The sequence below is a fragment of the Choloepus didactylus genome, chromosome 3, assembly GCF_015220235.1.
Source record: "Choloepus didactylus isolate mChoDid1 chromosome 3, mChoDid1.pri, whole genome shotgun sequence".
NCBI classification, from domain to species: domain Eukaryota; kingdom Metazoa; phylum Chordata; class Mammalia; order Pilosa; family Megalonychidae; genus Choloepus; species Choloepus didactylus.
Genome location: NC_051309.1, coordinates 21,760,124 through 21,772,705, shown reverse-complemented (window position 1 = coordinate 21,772,705; position 12,582 = coordinate 21,760,124). Strand labels below are relative to the sequence as shown.

The window sequence follows — 12,582 nt, the reverse complement described above, 5'->3', positions numbered from 1 at the left end:
CAGCAATAACTACCCCCTCTCCACAACACACACCCAACCACCACCTTTGGTAACCTGTAATATTTCTGTCTCTATGAATTTGGTTATTCTCGGTATTTCATATAAGTGGTCATTCAATACTTGTCCTTTTGTGTCTGGCTTTTGTCAGTCAATAGGACATCTTCGAGATTCATCTGTTTTGTAGTACATATTCACCACTTCATTCCTTTTTGTGGCTGAATAACATTCCATTGTATGAATTTGCCACATTTTGTTTATCCTTTCATCTGCTCATGGGCACTTGGGTTGTTTCCACCTTTTAGCTATTGTGAATAATGCTGCTGTGAACATTGGTGTACAAATATCTACCTGATTCTCCACTTTCAATTCTTTTAGATAGATACCTAGAAGTAAAATTGTTGGGTCATACAGTATTTTTACGTTTCACTTTCTGAGGACACACAAAATTGTTTTCCGCACAGCTGCATCATTTTAAATTCTCACAAAAAATGTATGAGAATACTTATTTCTCTACCTCCTCATCAACACTTGTTATTTTTTGTTTAATCAATAATAACCATTCTAGTTCTTGTGAAGTGTGTCTCATTGTGGCTTCAAATTGCATTTCCCTAATGGATAATGATATTGAGCATCTTTTCACATGATTATTGATCATTTGTGTATCTTCTTTGGAGAAAAGTCTATTACAATTCTTTGCCCATCTTTTAACTGAGTAATTAGGTTTTTTTGTTGTGAGTTGTGGGAGTTCTTTGTATATTCCAGAGAATAAATCCTTATCAGACGTATGATTTCCAGTTATTTTTTCCCTGCTGCGCTCTAATTTTATAAATTTCTGCAATCAACAGGATACCAGGAAAATTGAAGCTGAGAAAGGCATGTTCCCATCACTCTGGCAACAATGTAGACTGAGGGTAGGTAAGAGGGGGAAGAGATGCTTCGCTCTTTACCACATGCTGAGGATGTCCTGAGCCAGACATGGCTCTAGATTCTGGGTACAACTTGAGAGCAAAATAACCATAATGACCTTATAATAATTACAACATATCAGTAGTAACATTTATTGTTTACTTAGTACTGCTCTGGCATATTGAGTCTTGGCATATTTTGAGTCTTCCAACCAAAGAACAATGCTATCTGATGTCATTGCTACCCTTATTTTGTAGGTGATGTAGCTATGGAACTAAGTATGAGAGACGGTATGTCCCCAAGGATGCCCATCCACTAAGTCATGAAGCTAGGATTTGTATCCAGGCAGTGTCTTCACCAAAACTACTGTGATGGGATTGGAGATGAAAGAGATATTCATAAAATCAGTCCTGACTGTGGTGAGAATAGAGCTAGGTCATAGTTACCCTTGCAACAAGAAGCAGGCAAAACAAAAATACAACCCACTCCAGCATCCTCCCCACCCCACCCCACAAAAAAAAAAAAAAAAACAACTAGGAAAGATTGGGCTCTGAAATTAATGGAAACTGGCAACTATGGTGCTACATCCCCAAAATACTTTTCTAGATCATTCCCACCCTTTCTAGATAGTTCGCTCTGATTTTTACACTTCAGTGGCTGAAACTAGACAGTCAATATGCAGACAAGTGCCAGAATGTGCAACCAGAGCATCCCTATGCTGCTGTGGCTTTTTCTAGCCATGCTCCTCCTCTTGCCATCATGAGTGACTTGTAGACAGCTTCCACTTTGAGAGGTGACATCTTTCTGTTTGCTCTTGTGCATTCAGCAGCCAAATGCCCAATAGCTCTATGCTGGGTCAAGTCCCAGATTTAGTTTGGAAAAGGCATAAAATTGAGTTCTATTTCACCCTCACATGACCACAGTACATTTGCCAGGCTATTCAGTGGTTATCACAGAAACAAACAGTTGTGGGCAGAATTCTAAGATGGTCCCCAAGTTTCCCACCCACTGGTGTTCATGCCCTGTATAATCCCCTTCTCTTGAATGTGAATGGGACTTATGAATATTATGGGATATCAGTTTCATGATTATGCTACATTATATGGAAGAAGGGGTTTTGCAGATGTAATTAAATTTTCCTAATCAGTTGACCTTGAGTTCATAAAAAAGTGATTATCCTGGGTGGGTCTGACCTAATCAGGTGACTCCTGAAAAGAGTTTTAAATTTTCCTAATCAGTTGACCTTGAGTTCATAAAAAAGTGATTATCCTGGGTGGGTCTGACCTAATCAGGTGACTCCTGAAAAGAGTTTTGAGGAATCTGAAACTTGAGAGAGATTTTCTTCTGGTATTAAAAGATCAGACTGTCACATTGTGGGGGTGACCACATGGCAAGGACCCAAGAGCAGCTTCTAGTTGCTGAGAGTGGTCCTTGTCCAATAGCCAGCAAGATAACAGGGACCTCAGTCAAATAACAAGGAAATGAATTCTGTGAGCAACCAGGAAAAATCAAACCTTCAGTGAGATCATGGCTTCAGTTGACACTGAAGCGGAGGGACCCTGAGTGGAGCACACAACTAGCCCATATGCAGACTCCTGATCCATGCAAACTGAAATAAATCTGAGTTGTTTTAAGCCACTAAATTAGTTGTGAGTTGTAACAGAGCAGTAGAAAACTACTATACCTACTAAGGTGAAGTCCTTAATTATCAAACCAGCAGGTCATGCCTGGCTGGATTGTTTTGATAACCTTATGAAAAAATTTTAGCCTATTCCTAGCTCTAAGTATAAATAAGTTTAACTCAGCATGCTCTCGGTTATCCACAAAAGTTCATCTCTAACACTTTGAGGTCACTGTGTGTTATTCAATGAAATGTATTTCCATTGTATTGTGATTTTTTTTTTTTTTTTTGACTGTGGTCCTGTTAATGGCAGGTCTTGCATGTATTGTTTAAATAAAACATAAGCTTAATTATTATTCAAAATTTGACTCCAGAATGATATAATTATCATGGCTATTATATTTGAAATATTCCTGTTGAAAATCAGAGTTATTAACAAGTGATTAAGTTAGAGTTGTTAGTAATTAAACTACAAAATGTGAGTAGCATGAATAATTGTAAAAGGGGTTTTTATGTATTACTTTTCATACATTTTGTATTTCTCTTGTGCAATAAAATAAGAGAATAAACAATTTTTCACTCTATTACAGTAAGGAAGCACAACATGTCAACTTTAATGAGGGATAATTTATTGTAAGGAACAATGTTTTGGAATGAAATCTGGCTAAATATATATTTGCAACTAAGATTTCCATTAAGCAGAGCTAAAATCTGTAGAAATTGCCCCTGGGTTTAACGATCACATAAATAATCCGGTTTCAATTATTTGAGTCCTATACAAGTTCAAAATGAATGAATTATGCATCAGATAACTTTGTATCTTTTGTTACTTTTATAGTATTGATGTAGATAAAGATTAGCCCCAGTGGAGTAGTATGAAAGAGTTCCATGTAGCTGTTGTTTTGTTTTCTTAATTAGATTTCAAACTGAAATATCTACTTTATCTAAATAAGCTTCATACTTCCCAACATTTGCATCCATCAATTGCAGTTTATTTTACTTTTCTTGGTTATTATGAAGGTTGTATATCAGTATTGTCCGTCGCTCTAAGTGATTACATTTGGTGCTAAAAGAAGGATGCTCTGGGGACAGATCGGATTTGGCATGGGAGATAGGATATATGGTCTTGCAGAAAAGTGTGGAATGATTCAAAGCCCTGTCTCCATTTAAGTTTGTATTTGAAGCTCACTGAGTTCAGGGAATGAATCACCAAAATTGTTTTGAAATCACAGGATGGAAACTTGTATCTATTCACAGTTTTGTTTGTTTTAATTTTACTACTGTTTGAAAAAAAGCTTTCTGGAGAAGTTTGAGAAATTAATAGAGTCCCCATCTATTCTTAACCATATCAAATTGGTAAAATGTGTGACTCTGGCTAGTTTTTGATAAGCAGGGGAAGGTCTCCCTGGAGGGTGAGTTAATTTTATGAGTGAGGGTGTTTGAGTAGATTAATGGACTGTGTCTCTCAGTGTGGTCCAAAAAATTTCTGTGTTGAATCATTGGAATGCTTAAAAAAAAATGGAGGTTCTTGTGCTCTACATAAGACCTATGAAATTGGAATCTCGGGGGAAGGTCTCTGAGGATCACATTTTTAAGAAGAACCCTAGGTGATTCCGATGCACAGTGATGTTTCAGCACCACCAGTTTATATACATACATATGTATACTAGCCAGTTTTGTTTATCTTCTCAGTGCTGGTTACTATTGCTACAATTTACAATCTTCCCACTTATCACTTATCTTCCATCCAGTAAGGATGCACAAAAATACCGTTTCAAAGTGTTTCTGAGTCACTGCTTATTGTGCACCCACTGAACAGAATGCCTTTGTTATTCCTTCTTAGGACAGCCTAGGTGAATGAAACTGGGGTGCAGTGATGTTCCCTTACCATTGAGAATCTTGTCTAGTCATGGAATATTGAGTGTGACTCATGGATGAGACCACTGAGACTGATGAAGCAAAGGAATATGTTCTTGAAGGTGGATTTTCTTAGCAGATGACAAGAATCTTTGAAAACCCAGTTGAACCTGAGAAGAGTCTAGAGTGTAATGCCATGCTAACACCTCATTGCATCTACTCAGTCTGTGTGCTTTTCCAGAATGGATGATGACTAAGATATTCTCATAAACCAATGCCAAGAACAGTTATCTTAATGCTATTTACACTTTTTTTCTTTGCAACATGGATTCTTAGATTTCATTTTTCGTAAGAATGGCAATTTCAAAGCCAAGTCATTATAAATGTATCAAGTTTTCCTATAGCATTTGAACAATGGGGTAAACCCCTTGGGTAGATGTGAGCAATCTGTTTTCTTTATAATCCAAATTCAGTTGAAGATAGTGTACTGGTTCTTATCCACATGATGGCTGGGAATAATAATAGTACTTCCTTCATTGGCTGTTCTGGGATTTATTCAGATAATTCATGTAGAGCAATTATAACAGCACTCGATGTATAGCAAGGGCTTGATAAGTAATAATATTAGTTACCATTTGTTGAGTACTTACAATGTGACAGTCTCTGTTCTAAATGCTTTGCATGACTTGACTTAGCAGCTTGCCCAAAGTCATACAGTTCTAGGAGCTGGGATTTGAACCCAAGAAGTCTACTTCTAGAGCCCGAGCTCTTAACCACCGTATTATACTACTGGCCCTTCCATAAATATGGGTCATTATTATTGAAATATATTTCTGATTGATGTCTTCCTGATTGTTGCAGTTTCAGAGTGTGCTGAAGAACCAAATATCTTCCCTATTTATTCATTCAGAAGATTGAATTAAGCAACTCTTATATACAACTTCCAAAGGAAGAGAGTGAGTTAGAGACAAGCCCCTGATGCTCATTTTGTATGTCAGAAAAGGAGATGGCCCAAAAATGAGAGAAAGAAGCTCCACAGGGCACCCTAGCAAGCCATTTGACTGGTTTTGACTGGTTTCCAGGCTCTGAGTGATTTTATGGCAAGATTACTATTATTCTCCACTTCCTATGGAAAAAAAATATGTACTAATAATAACCACCTAAGACCCGTGTGGTGCAAGCCCAATGCTATCTTCACTATAAATCTGCTCCTGATTTCACTCTCCCATCTTCCACTGCAACTAAAGCATAAATGGGATCTTCCTGCTCCAGTGTTATTTTCCATATTTCTTTAAAGGCTTTTATCACATACTTCCTGGTATTATAATTGTTTGTGATTCTTTCTAAAGCACTCTCTGATCATATTCCCTGGCATCAAATACGGGTTTAAATCATGGGTAGGACATTTCTTGGTTCAATCCATTAAGCTCTCCATTCCTCAGTTTCTCCTGTAAAATGGAGATAATAATGGCACTTATCTCACCCTGTTTCTGTGAGGATGTACTGAGAGACTCCACATAAAATGCTTAGTGCCATTATCTGTCCGATAGTGATTATTCTACAAAAACCAGCTATTAGCATCTAAATTTTGTTTTAATAGATTTCAAGCTATCCAAAGACTTGGCAAAGGATTTTTTATTACTCACACCACCTTGCATAAAGCCATATTATGTGGGCCTTTAATGCATCAGTAAGTATTTAGCAGCTAAATAAATAATGAAAAATCAGAAACAAACTGGGTGAAGTTTAGTTTTTGACCCAGCCAACTGATTGAGGCACTGAGACTAAGGTCCATGGGACCAAGTTTCATCAAAAGGCAGCATCATGTCTCAATTTGGAAGAAAACATTGTTTTCCTTCCAAAATCTATGTTACTGATAACAAAGCAGAAATGGGTTAATTCCTGCCAGTAAACGGTGCTTTTGAATAAACTTCACTTTGGGGATATGCTCTGAAGTGCAAGAGAGTGTTCCTAATTATGTGCATTCCTTTTTCTGGGGACAAGCAAAGAATAATTGTAAAGTAGCTGCAGTGCCAGAGTGGAAGGAATCCCAAAGTGGCTTTGCCAGACCTTCTTTTAAAAGGTGAGGCCTGAACCTGTCTTTAGCCCTCCTTATTAATTTCTTGTGAGGACATAATGCAGCAGAATTTGGCAAACTATTACAAAACAGCAACCCTTTCCTCTCTTTTTTCACACTAACCTCCTACCCATCCCTTCCCTCTTCTACCCCTCCCAAAGGTAAGGTCACAAAACTTCCCTGTGTATGAAATCTCTTCAGTCCAGAAGAAGCCAACAATCTTTTTTTGTAATCACAAAAAAAGTATTGGTTACTTATCCATGTGGCATCATATGTTAGTGCTGGGAAGTACAGTGGATCCTCGTTATTTGCAGATTCCATATTTGTGAATTTGTCTATTCAATACAAATTATTTGTAACTCCCAAATCAGTACTCATTGTACACTGATGATCATTCATATGTGCACATATGTGGAGCAGCAAAAATTTGAGTTACCTGACATGCATATGCCCAGCTGAGGTCAAACGAGGAGACACACTGCCTTCTTGTTTCAGCTCTCATAGCTGTAAAAAAAGTGCCATGTTTATCACATTTTTGTGCTTTTTGTTGGTAATTTTTCCATTTAAAGTAGTCCCCAAGGGTAATGTTGATGTGCTGTGTAGTGTTCCTAAACACAAGAATGCTATGATGTGCCTTACAGAGAAAATACACTGTTAGATATGATGCCTTCAAGCATGAGTTACGGTGCCACTGGCCATGAGTTCAATGTGAATGAATCAACAATAGATATTAAATAAGGCATTTTTAAAAGGAAACACACATAAAACAAGTTTATGCATTGAGCAGTTGGTGAAAACATTGTGACTAGAAGCTTACAGGCACCTAGCCCTGCATCTCCCCCATGGAAGCAATGGTTCAGTATTCACTAATTCATTGTTCACAGTGACTTTATAGAATATAACTACTGCAAGTAATAAGAATCTACTGCATTATCAAGTGCTTGGTAAATAATTGGCCACTGTTAAGTACTCCACATGAGAATTGTCATCATCTAACAGTCAAATGTGCAGCTGTCAGCCTGACTGTCATTTGAAGTGTTGAGACACTCAGTAATTTAATAACTCTTCCCAAGCCTCAGTTTCCTTATCTGTAAGATGAGAAAGAAAATCTTACCATGCTCAAAGGATGATGGTGAGGAGTCACAGTCACTGTGCTTAGTATGATGCTTGGCAAAGTATGTGCAATCACAAGTGTTATTGCACCTAATCCTTATTACACCCACTGGCGGAGGTTTTACTGCCCTCATTTTGAAGACTAGGAAACAGAAGTTAAAAGAGTTAAGTAATTTAAATGAGGTCAAAGATCTGGCATCAGTGCCCAGGTCTCTTCTTTCTATTGTACCATACTCTAGCGTTTGTCTTACAAAGGAAATGTTGAGTCCTGTAGGAAGAAAATGTGTTGAATTAATGTTTTAGTTTGAATCCAAGCTGTGAATCTAAGAGTCTAATACTTTGGCTAAGTCACTGTGTTGGACTTCATTGTTCTCTCAGCAGAAAATCAAGGGATGGGAGTGTATTTCTCATCATACATATCTATGGTTTTAAGATCTTTTTGGCTTTCATTGATGACATCAGCAGGAAGCACAAATCCCACTTAATTAAACCCTGAGACAAGAATACAGCCAAGATGTTCCAGCATGCAGTGGACAGGGCCTAACTTCCAGAGACGCTCCAAGAATACAGCCTGCTGCCACTGGCTTCCTCTGTGTGCATAAACTTCACCAGAGTCCACAGACACTGGCACTTCAGATTCCAGGGACTTGGGTCCTGCCAGATCAGGGAGAGAGCAGGTAGCATTTTAGGGAAGGCGAGAATATCAGTCTGATTATTCATTCCACAACCAGTCACTGCTTTTTGTGTGCCAGGCACTGTTCTAAGTTTGGGTATGGCACAGTGAACAAGAAGGACAAAAATCTCTGCCCTCAGAGAGCTTATATCCTAGCAGGGAGAGATATTAGTTAAGCAAATAACCAAGGCAGGACAGTGACAATGATTTGCGGGGAAATAACGCCCATTTAGAGAATAGGGTCTCCAGGGTCAGGGAAAAGTGTGCTATTCTAGATAGTACAGTTAGCAAGGGCCTGTCTGTGATAAGGATATTGCCACAACCTAAATGAAGTCACTTATTCATGGGGAGATCTGGGATAAACAATCCAACACAGGGAGCAAAGACCTGAGCTTATGAGGCAGACAAACAATCTGAAAGGAAAACCTGCAAGCCCTGTGAACAGTGCAGCCCTAGGGGAACCTGTAATTTTAACATCGATGGCAAAGTGGAAAGCCTCCTATGTGGTGCTTTTTGGGAGTTACCTGCAGACACCCGTTTCTCAGCCAATGACATCAACTTTAAATGAAAACAGGAAGGATCTGAGCACTGACATTCTCTATGGGGCAAGAGGAAGGGCTTTACTGAATTGTCTGCAGTAAATATCAGAAAAATCCCCTTTGGAGACAGAGGTGATGTTGGATTAAGTAGTAATAATCTTGTGTATCAGCAGGAAGGGAGATCTATGAATTCAATTAAACACTAGTTTGAAAATTTTTTGTGTTCCAAGGTTGCTGGGGTTAAGGGATTAGTTAGAATGTTGCCAAACAGTTTAAGGTCATCATTTGAGTTGTAATCTTCATTCCTGTGTTGATAAGTAGTTGTGCCTGTGTTTGGATTTTTTATTCATTTAAAGTCAGGTAGAATAACGGGAAGAAATAATGGGCTGGAGTTGAACAAATGGGGGTTTGAATCCTGGCCTCACTACTCACTGGTGGTGTGACCTTGGGCATGCTGCTTAAACTCTCTGAGTTTTAGCATTTCCTCTGTAATTCCTGGCTAATTATACCTACTTTCAGAGTGGTTGAATAGAAAAACAAAACAAAACAAAACAAACAAACAAGAAAACACTGTATGTAAAGCATCTAGCATGTGTTATTTATCCAATTAGTGTTGACTGTTACTAGCCAATAAATATCTATACCATGCATCCATAAAGCACAAAGTGCTCTCCATGGAGGCATTATGGGGATATCAAGATAAGGAAGGCATGATTTCTGCCATCTAGAAGCTTATAGTTCCAAAGATGTGTGCAAAAGTGGCTATAATACATTGCACGATAATAAAACAATATATTACAAAAGCAGTAAAGAGGGAAAGATGTCATTCAATTCTTGATGGAGAAGTTTCATGGAAGTGTTCAAGGAACTTGACAGGCAGAGACGGTGAGGAAGTAGAGTGGTTTGAACAAAGACCTGTAGATGAGGAAACCTGGAATGAATTTGGAGCTGTTAGGTAGAATGTACAGAGAGAAATAGGACCGATTTGGTGAAATCTGCAGTCTGGTACCACATCATGGAGACACCAGTATGCTTTCCAAGGAGCATGGACCTTATACAGCAGACAAATAGTGAACCCTGGGAAGTCTTTGATTAGGGCAAAGATAAGATCAGAGCTGCATTGCAGAGTAATTAGTCTGGCCACCCTGTGAGTTATGGAGTAAAGCATGGAGAGATTTGTGACAGAGTAAAAACTAGGTAGTGATGGACACACAGTGTGTCACCCCTCATTAATTCCCTTAACGATCAGAAGAGAGCTATGTGCTAACATCATCTTTTTACAGGTGAGGAAATGAAGGCACAGAGATGTTAAGTAGCTTACCCAAGGTTACACAGCAAGTAATTGACAGGTCCTAGAGCTGAATCTAGGCAGTCTGTCTCCAGAATTCACACTCTCAACCACTATACCCTACTGCCTCAAAAGTCAACCAAAAGTACGGGATGTCTGCTTTCTAAACTGCTCTGCCTTTGCCTGATCTGTTGTAGAAGAGAGAAACTCCAAGCAAGTTTTGCTTCAGAATGATTATTTTTTCTTCTCAAACTCTTAATGGCTCCAAATTTACATGAGTCAAAACAAAACAAAACTAAAACATGCATAGAGGTGCACGTTGGGAAGTACATATTATGGTGCATCGAATGGTAATGAGCCGATGCATAAAAAAGTAGCTGGTCAACTCCGAAATATTATGCAAATGTAGAGTACTTAATTAGTTTATCTTGCCCACGCTTTGAAACTGTACGTTAGTGACCACTCAAACCAGAATATTAGTTCACAATAACTAAGACTAAACATTACAATAATGCAACTAATTGAAAAGAAGAAATTCAATATTCAACGAATAGTCCCTTAAACTCATTTCTCTCTGCATCCTGCTAATTCCGACAAAAAAAAAAAAAAAAAAAAAAAAAAAAAAATCCACACTTTGCTTTCCCTGATTAGTAAACAATGTTTCTGAAGCAGCTGAAGCCCAGCAGTCACTCCGCCTCTGGGCATTTTCCGGTTTTTCTTCTTGTTTCACCATCCGGCGCCCTGGCCCCTGTTGGCAGCAGCCGCCCAGCCCTGGTTAGCTTCCGTTTCCAAGGCAACCGACCAGCCCAACAAAGCCGCCGGCAGCGCGGTGCGGGCGCGCGGGGTCCCGGGGCCGCCGAGCCTGAGCTGCCGCGCATCATGTTTCCTCGGGACCTTCCTGGTGACCGCCTAGGCCCTCGGATGATCTGCGCGTTACTTCATGCGTGGCTGTCTCCCTGTGCAAGAGCGATAACGTGGAAGCCGATAATTGTGACAGGCCCGACTTGATCCGGCTGCCACTGCTGGCCTCTGCTACAGTAGACAGGATGAATGCTGCTTCTCTCCCTCACGCCCTTTCTCCCAGCCTCTCCATCTCCTCTTTTCCCTCCTCCTCCGTCCTCCCTCCCTTCCCCTCTCCTGTCTCTCTCTCTCTCTCTCTCTTCTATTCTATCTCTCTATCATCTCTATTGTCCCTCTCCCGTCTCCCCCTCTCACTCTCTCTCTCCCTCCCTCTCTCTCATCCCTCTCTCTCCTCTCCTCTCTCTCTCTCTCTCTCTCTCTCTCATCGCCTCTCCTCCTCCCCTTCTCCAGCAGTAGCCTTCTTAATGTAGTTTAATGGCTTTACAAAGAAAGCCAGGACGAGGAACACTTCTCCGTGGCTGTAGTCGGACCATGACTAGCTGACCATGAACTTGGAAGGGCTTGAAATGATAGCAGTTCTGATCGTCATTGTGCTTTTTGTTAAATTATTGGAACAGTTTGGGCTGATTGAAGCAGGTTTAGAAGGTAAGGGAGTGCTTTTTAGTGACTTCTAATCATTCTCTGTTTTGCAATAAAAATTTTCTTAAGCAAATGTAACAGGCAGCTGAATGAGATCACACTAACATTGCTCTGTGATGGTCTTGAAAAGAGGCAGGCTTTTCAGGGTATGAAAGATTAATCAAATAAACTTTTTGTAAGTTGCAGTGAGGTTTTCACAGCAAAAGAATGGTAAAACTAGAAGTACATTAACTCCTAGTGTTAGAACCAAAACCGATGGAATAAAGGGTTTATAACGGATATGCCTGCTTAATCTGATAGCATTTAGTCCCTATTGATGTTTGATTGTCTTATCTAATCTCCCTTTTTTGTTGTTATCAGCAATTTTTATTTGGGTATGTCGTAAGGTACACTTTTTTCCTTGCTATGCAAATGCATTCATTGAAATAGATTCGGTTTAAGATCAGAGCCTAAGAATAATAATGTTTTTATAAGTTCATCTTGAGAAGGATTTATAATATTACCTATTTTATAAACCAACCGAGAGTAGAAGGGCAAGAAGAGTTGCCAACCCACATGCATATGACAGACTTGAACATACAGTGCAAATAGACAATTGCTTTTCACGGTGTTGCTGTTTACCAAGTGTTACTATACGTTCACCAGAAGCTCATTCTCCTATTCTCCTTAATAATAACCTCGTCCTTTAATTGTAAGGTGTGTACTTGCTTGCATCTTGACCTGAATTGAGTTTTTTCATTGAGAATCTGAGTAAATATAGATTATTATTCTTTCATTGCCCAGAACATGCTTGAGAGTACGTTTGCATATGGCTGGTCATTGTTTCTCTAAAGTTGTCGGAGTAAAATTTTAAAGCATTCCTCAATGATGTTTGAAGGAGTTATGCTTTCATGTTCTTCTTGCTTCAGATTTTAAACTTGAGTGGAAATGCAAAATGCATGTACAGCCACAACTAACCCAGTCCTCCAGAGAATGGTTTCCAAAAGTGACATAAATAAGACTTACGAA

The 12,582-nt window shown here is 39.2% G+C and overlaps 1 protein-coding gene across 4 annotated transcripts in view; it reads left to right on the top strand.

Annotated features, from left to right (window-relative positions):
- The window catches only part of KCNIP4 (potassium voltage-gated channel interacting protein 4), a 1,211,769-nt gene that overhangs the window by 646,958 nt on the left and 552,229 nt on the right, over window positions 1–12,582 (top strand). Inside the window, exon 1 of one of the 4 annotated variants that reach the window (XM_037829497.1) lies at window positions 11,386–11,580. The exons of the other annotated variants lie outside the window; for them this stretch is intronic. Coding sequence (XP_037685425.1) covers window positions 11,481–11,580 — 100 coding nt within the window. The 5' untranslated portion in view covers window positions 11,386–11,480. Of the gene's footprint in view, window positions 1–11,385; window positions 11,581–12,582 lie in introns of those variants that run through there. 4 annotated transcript variants of the gene reach the window in all.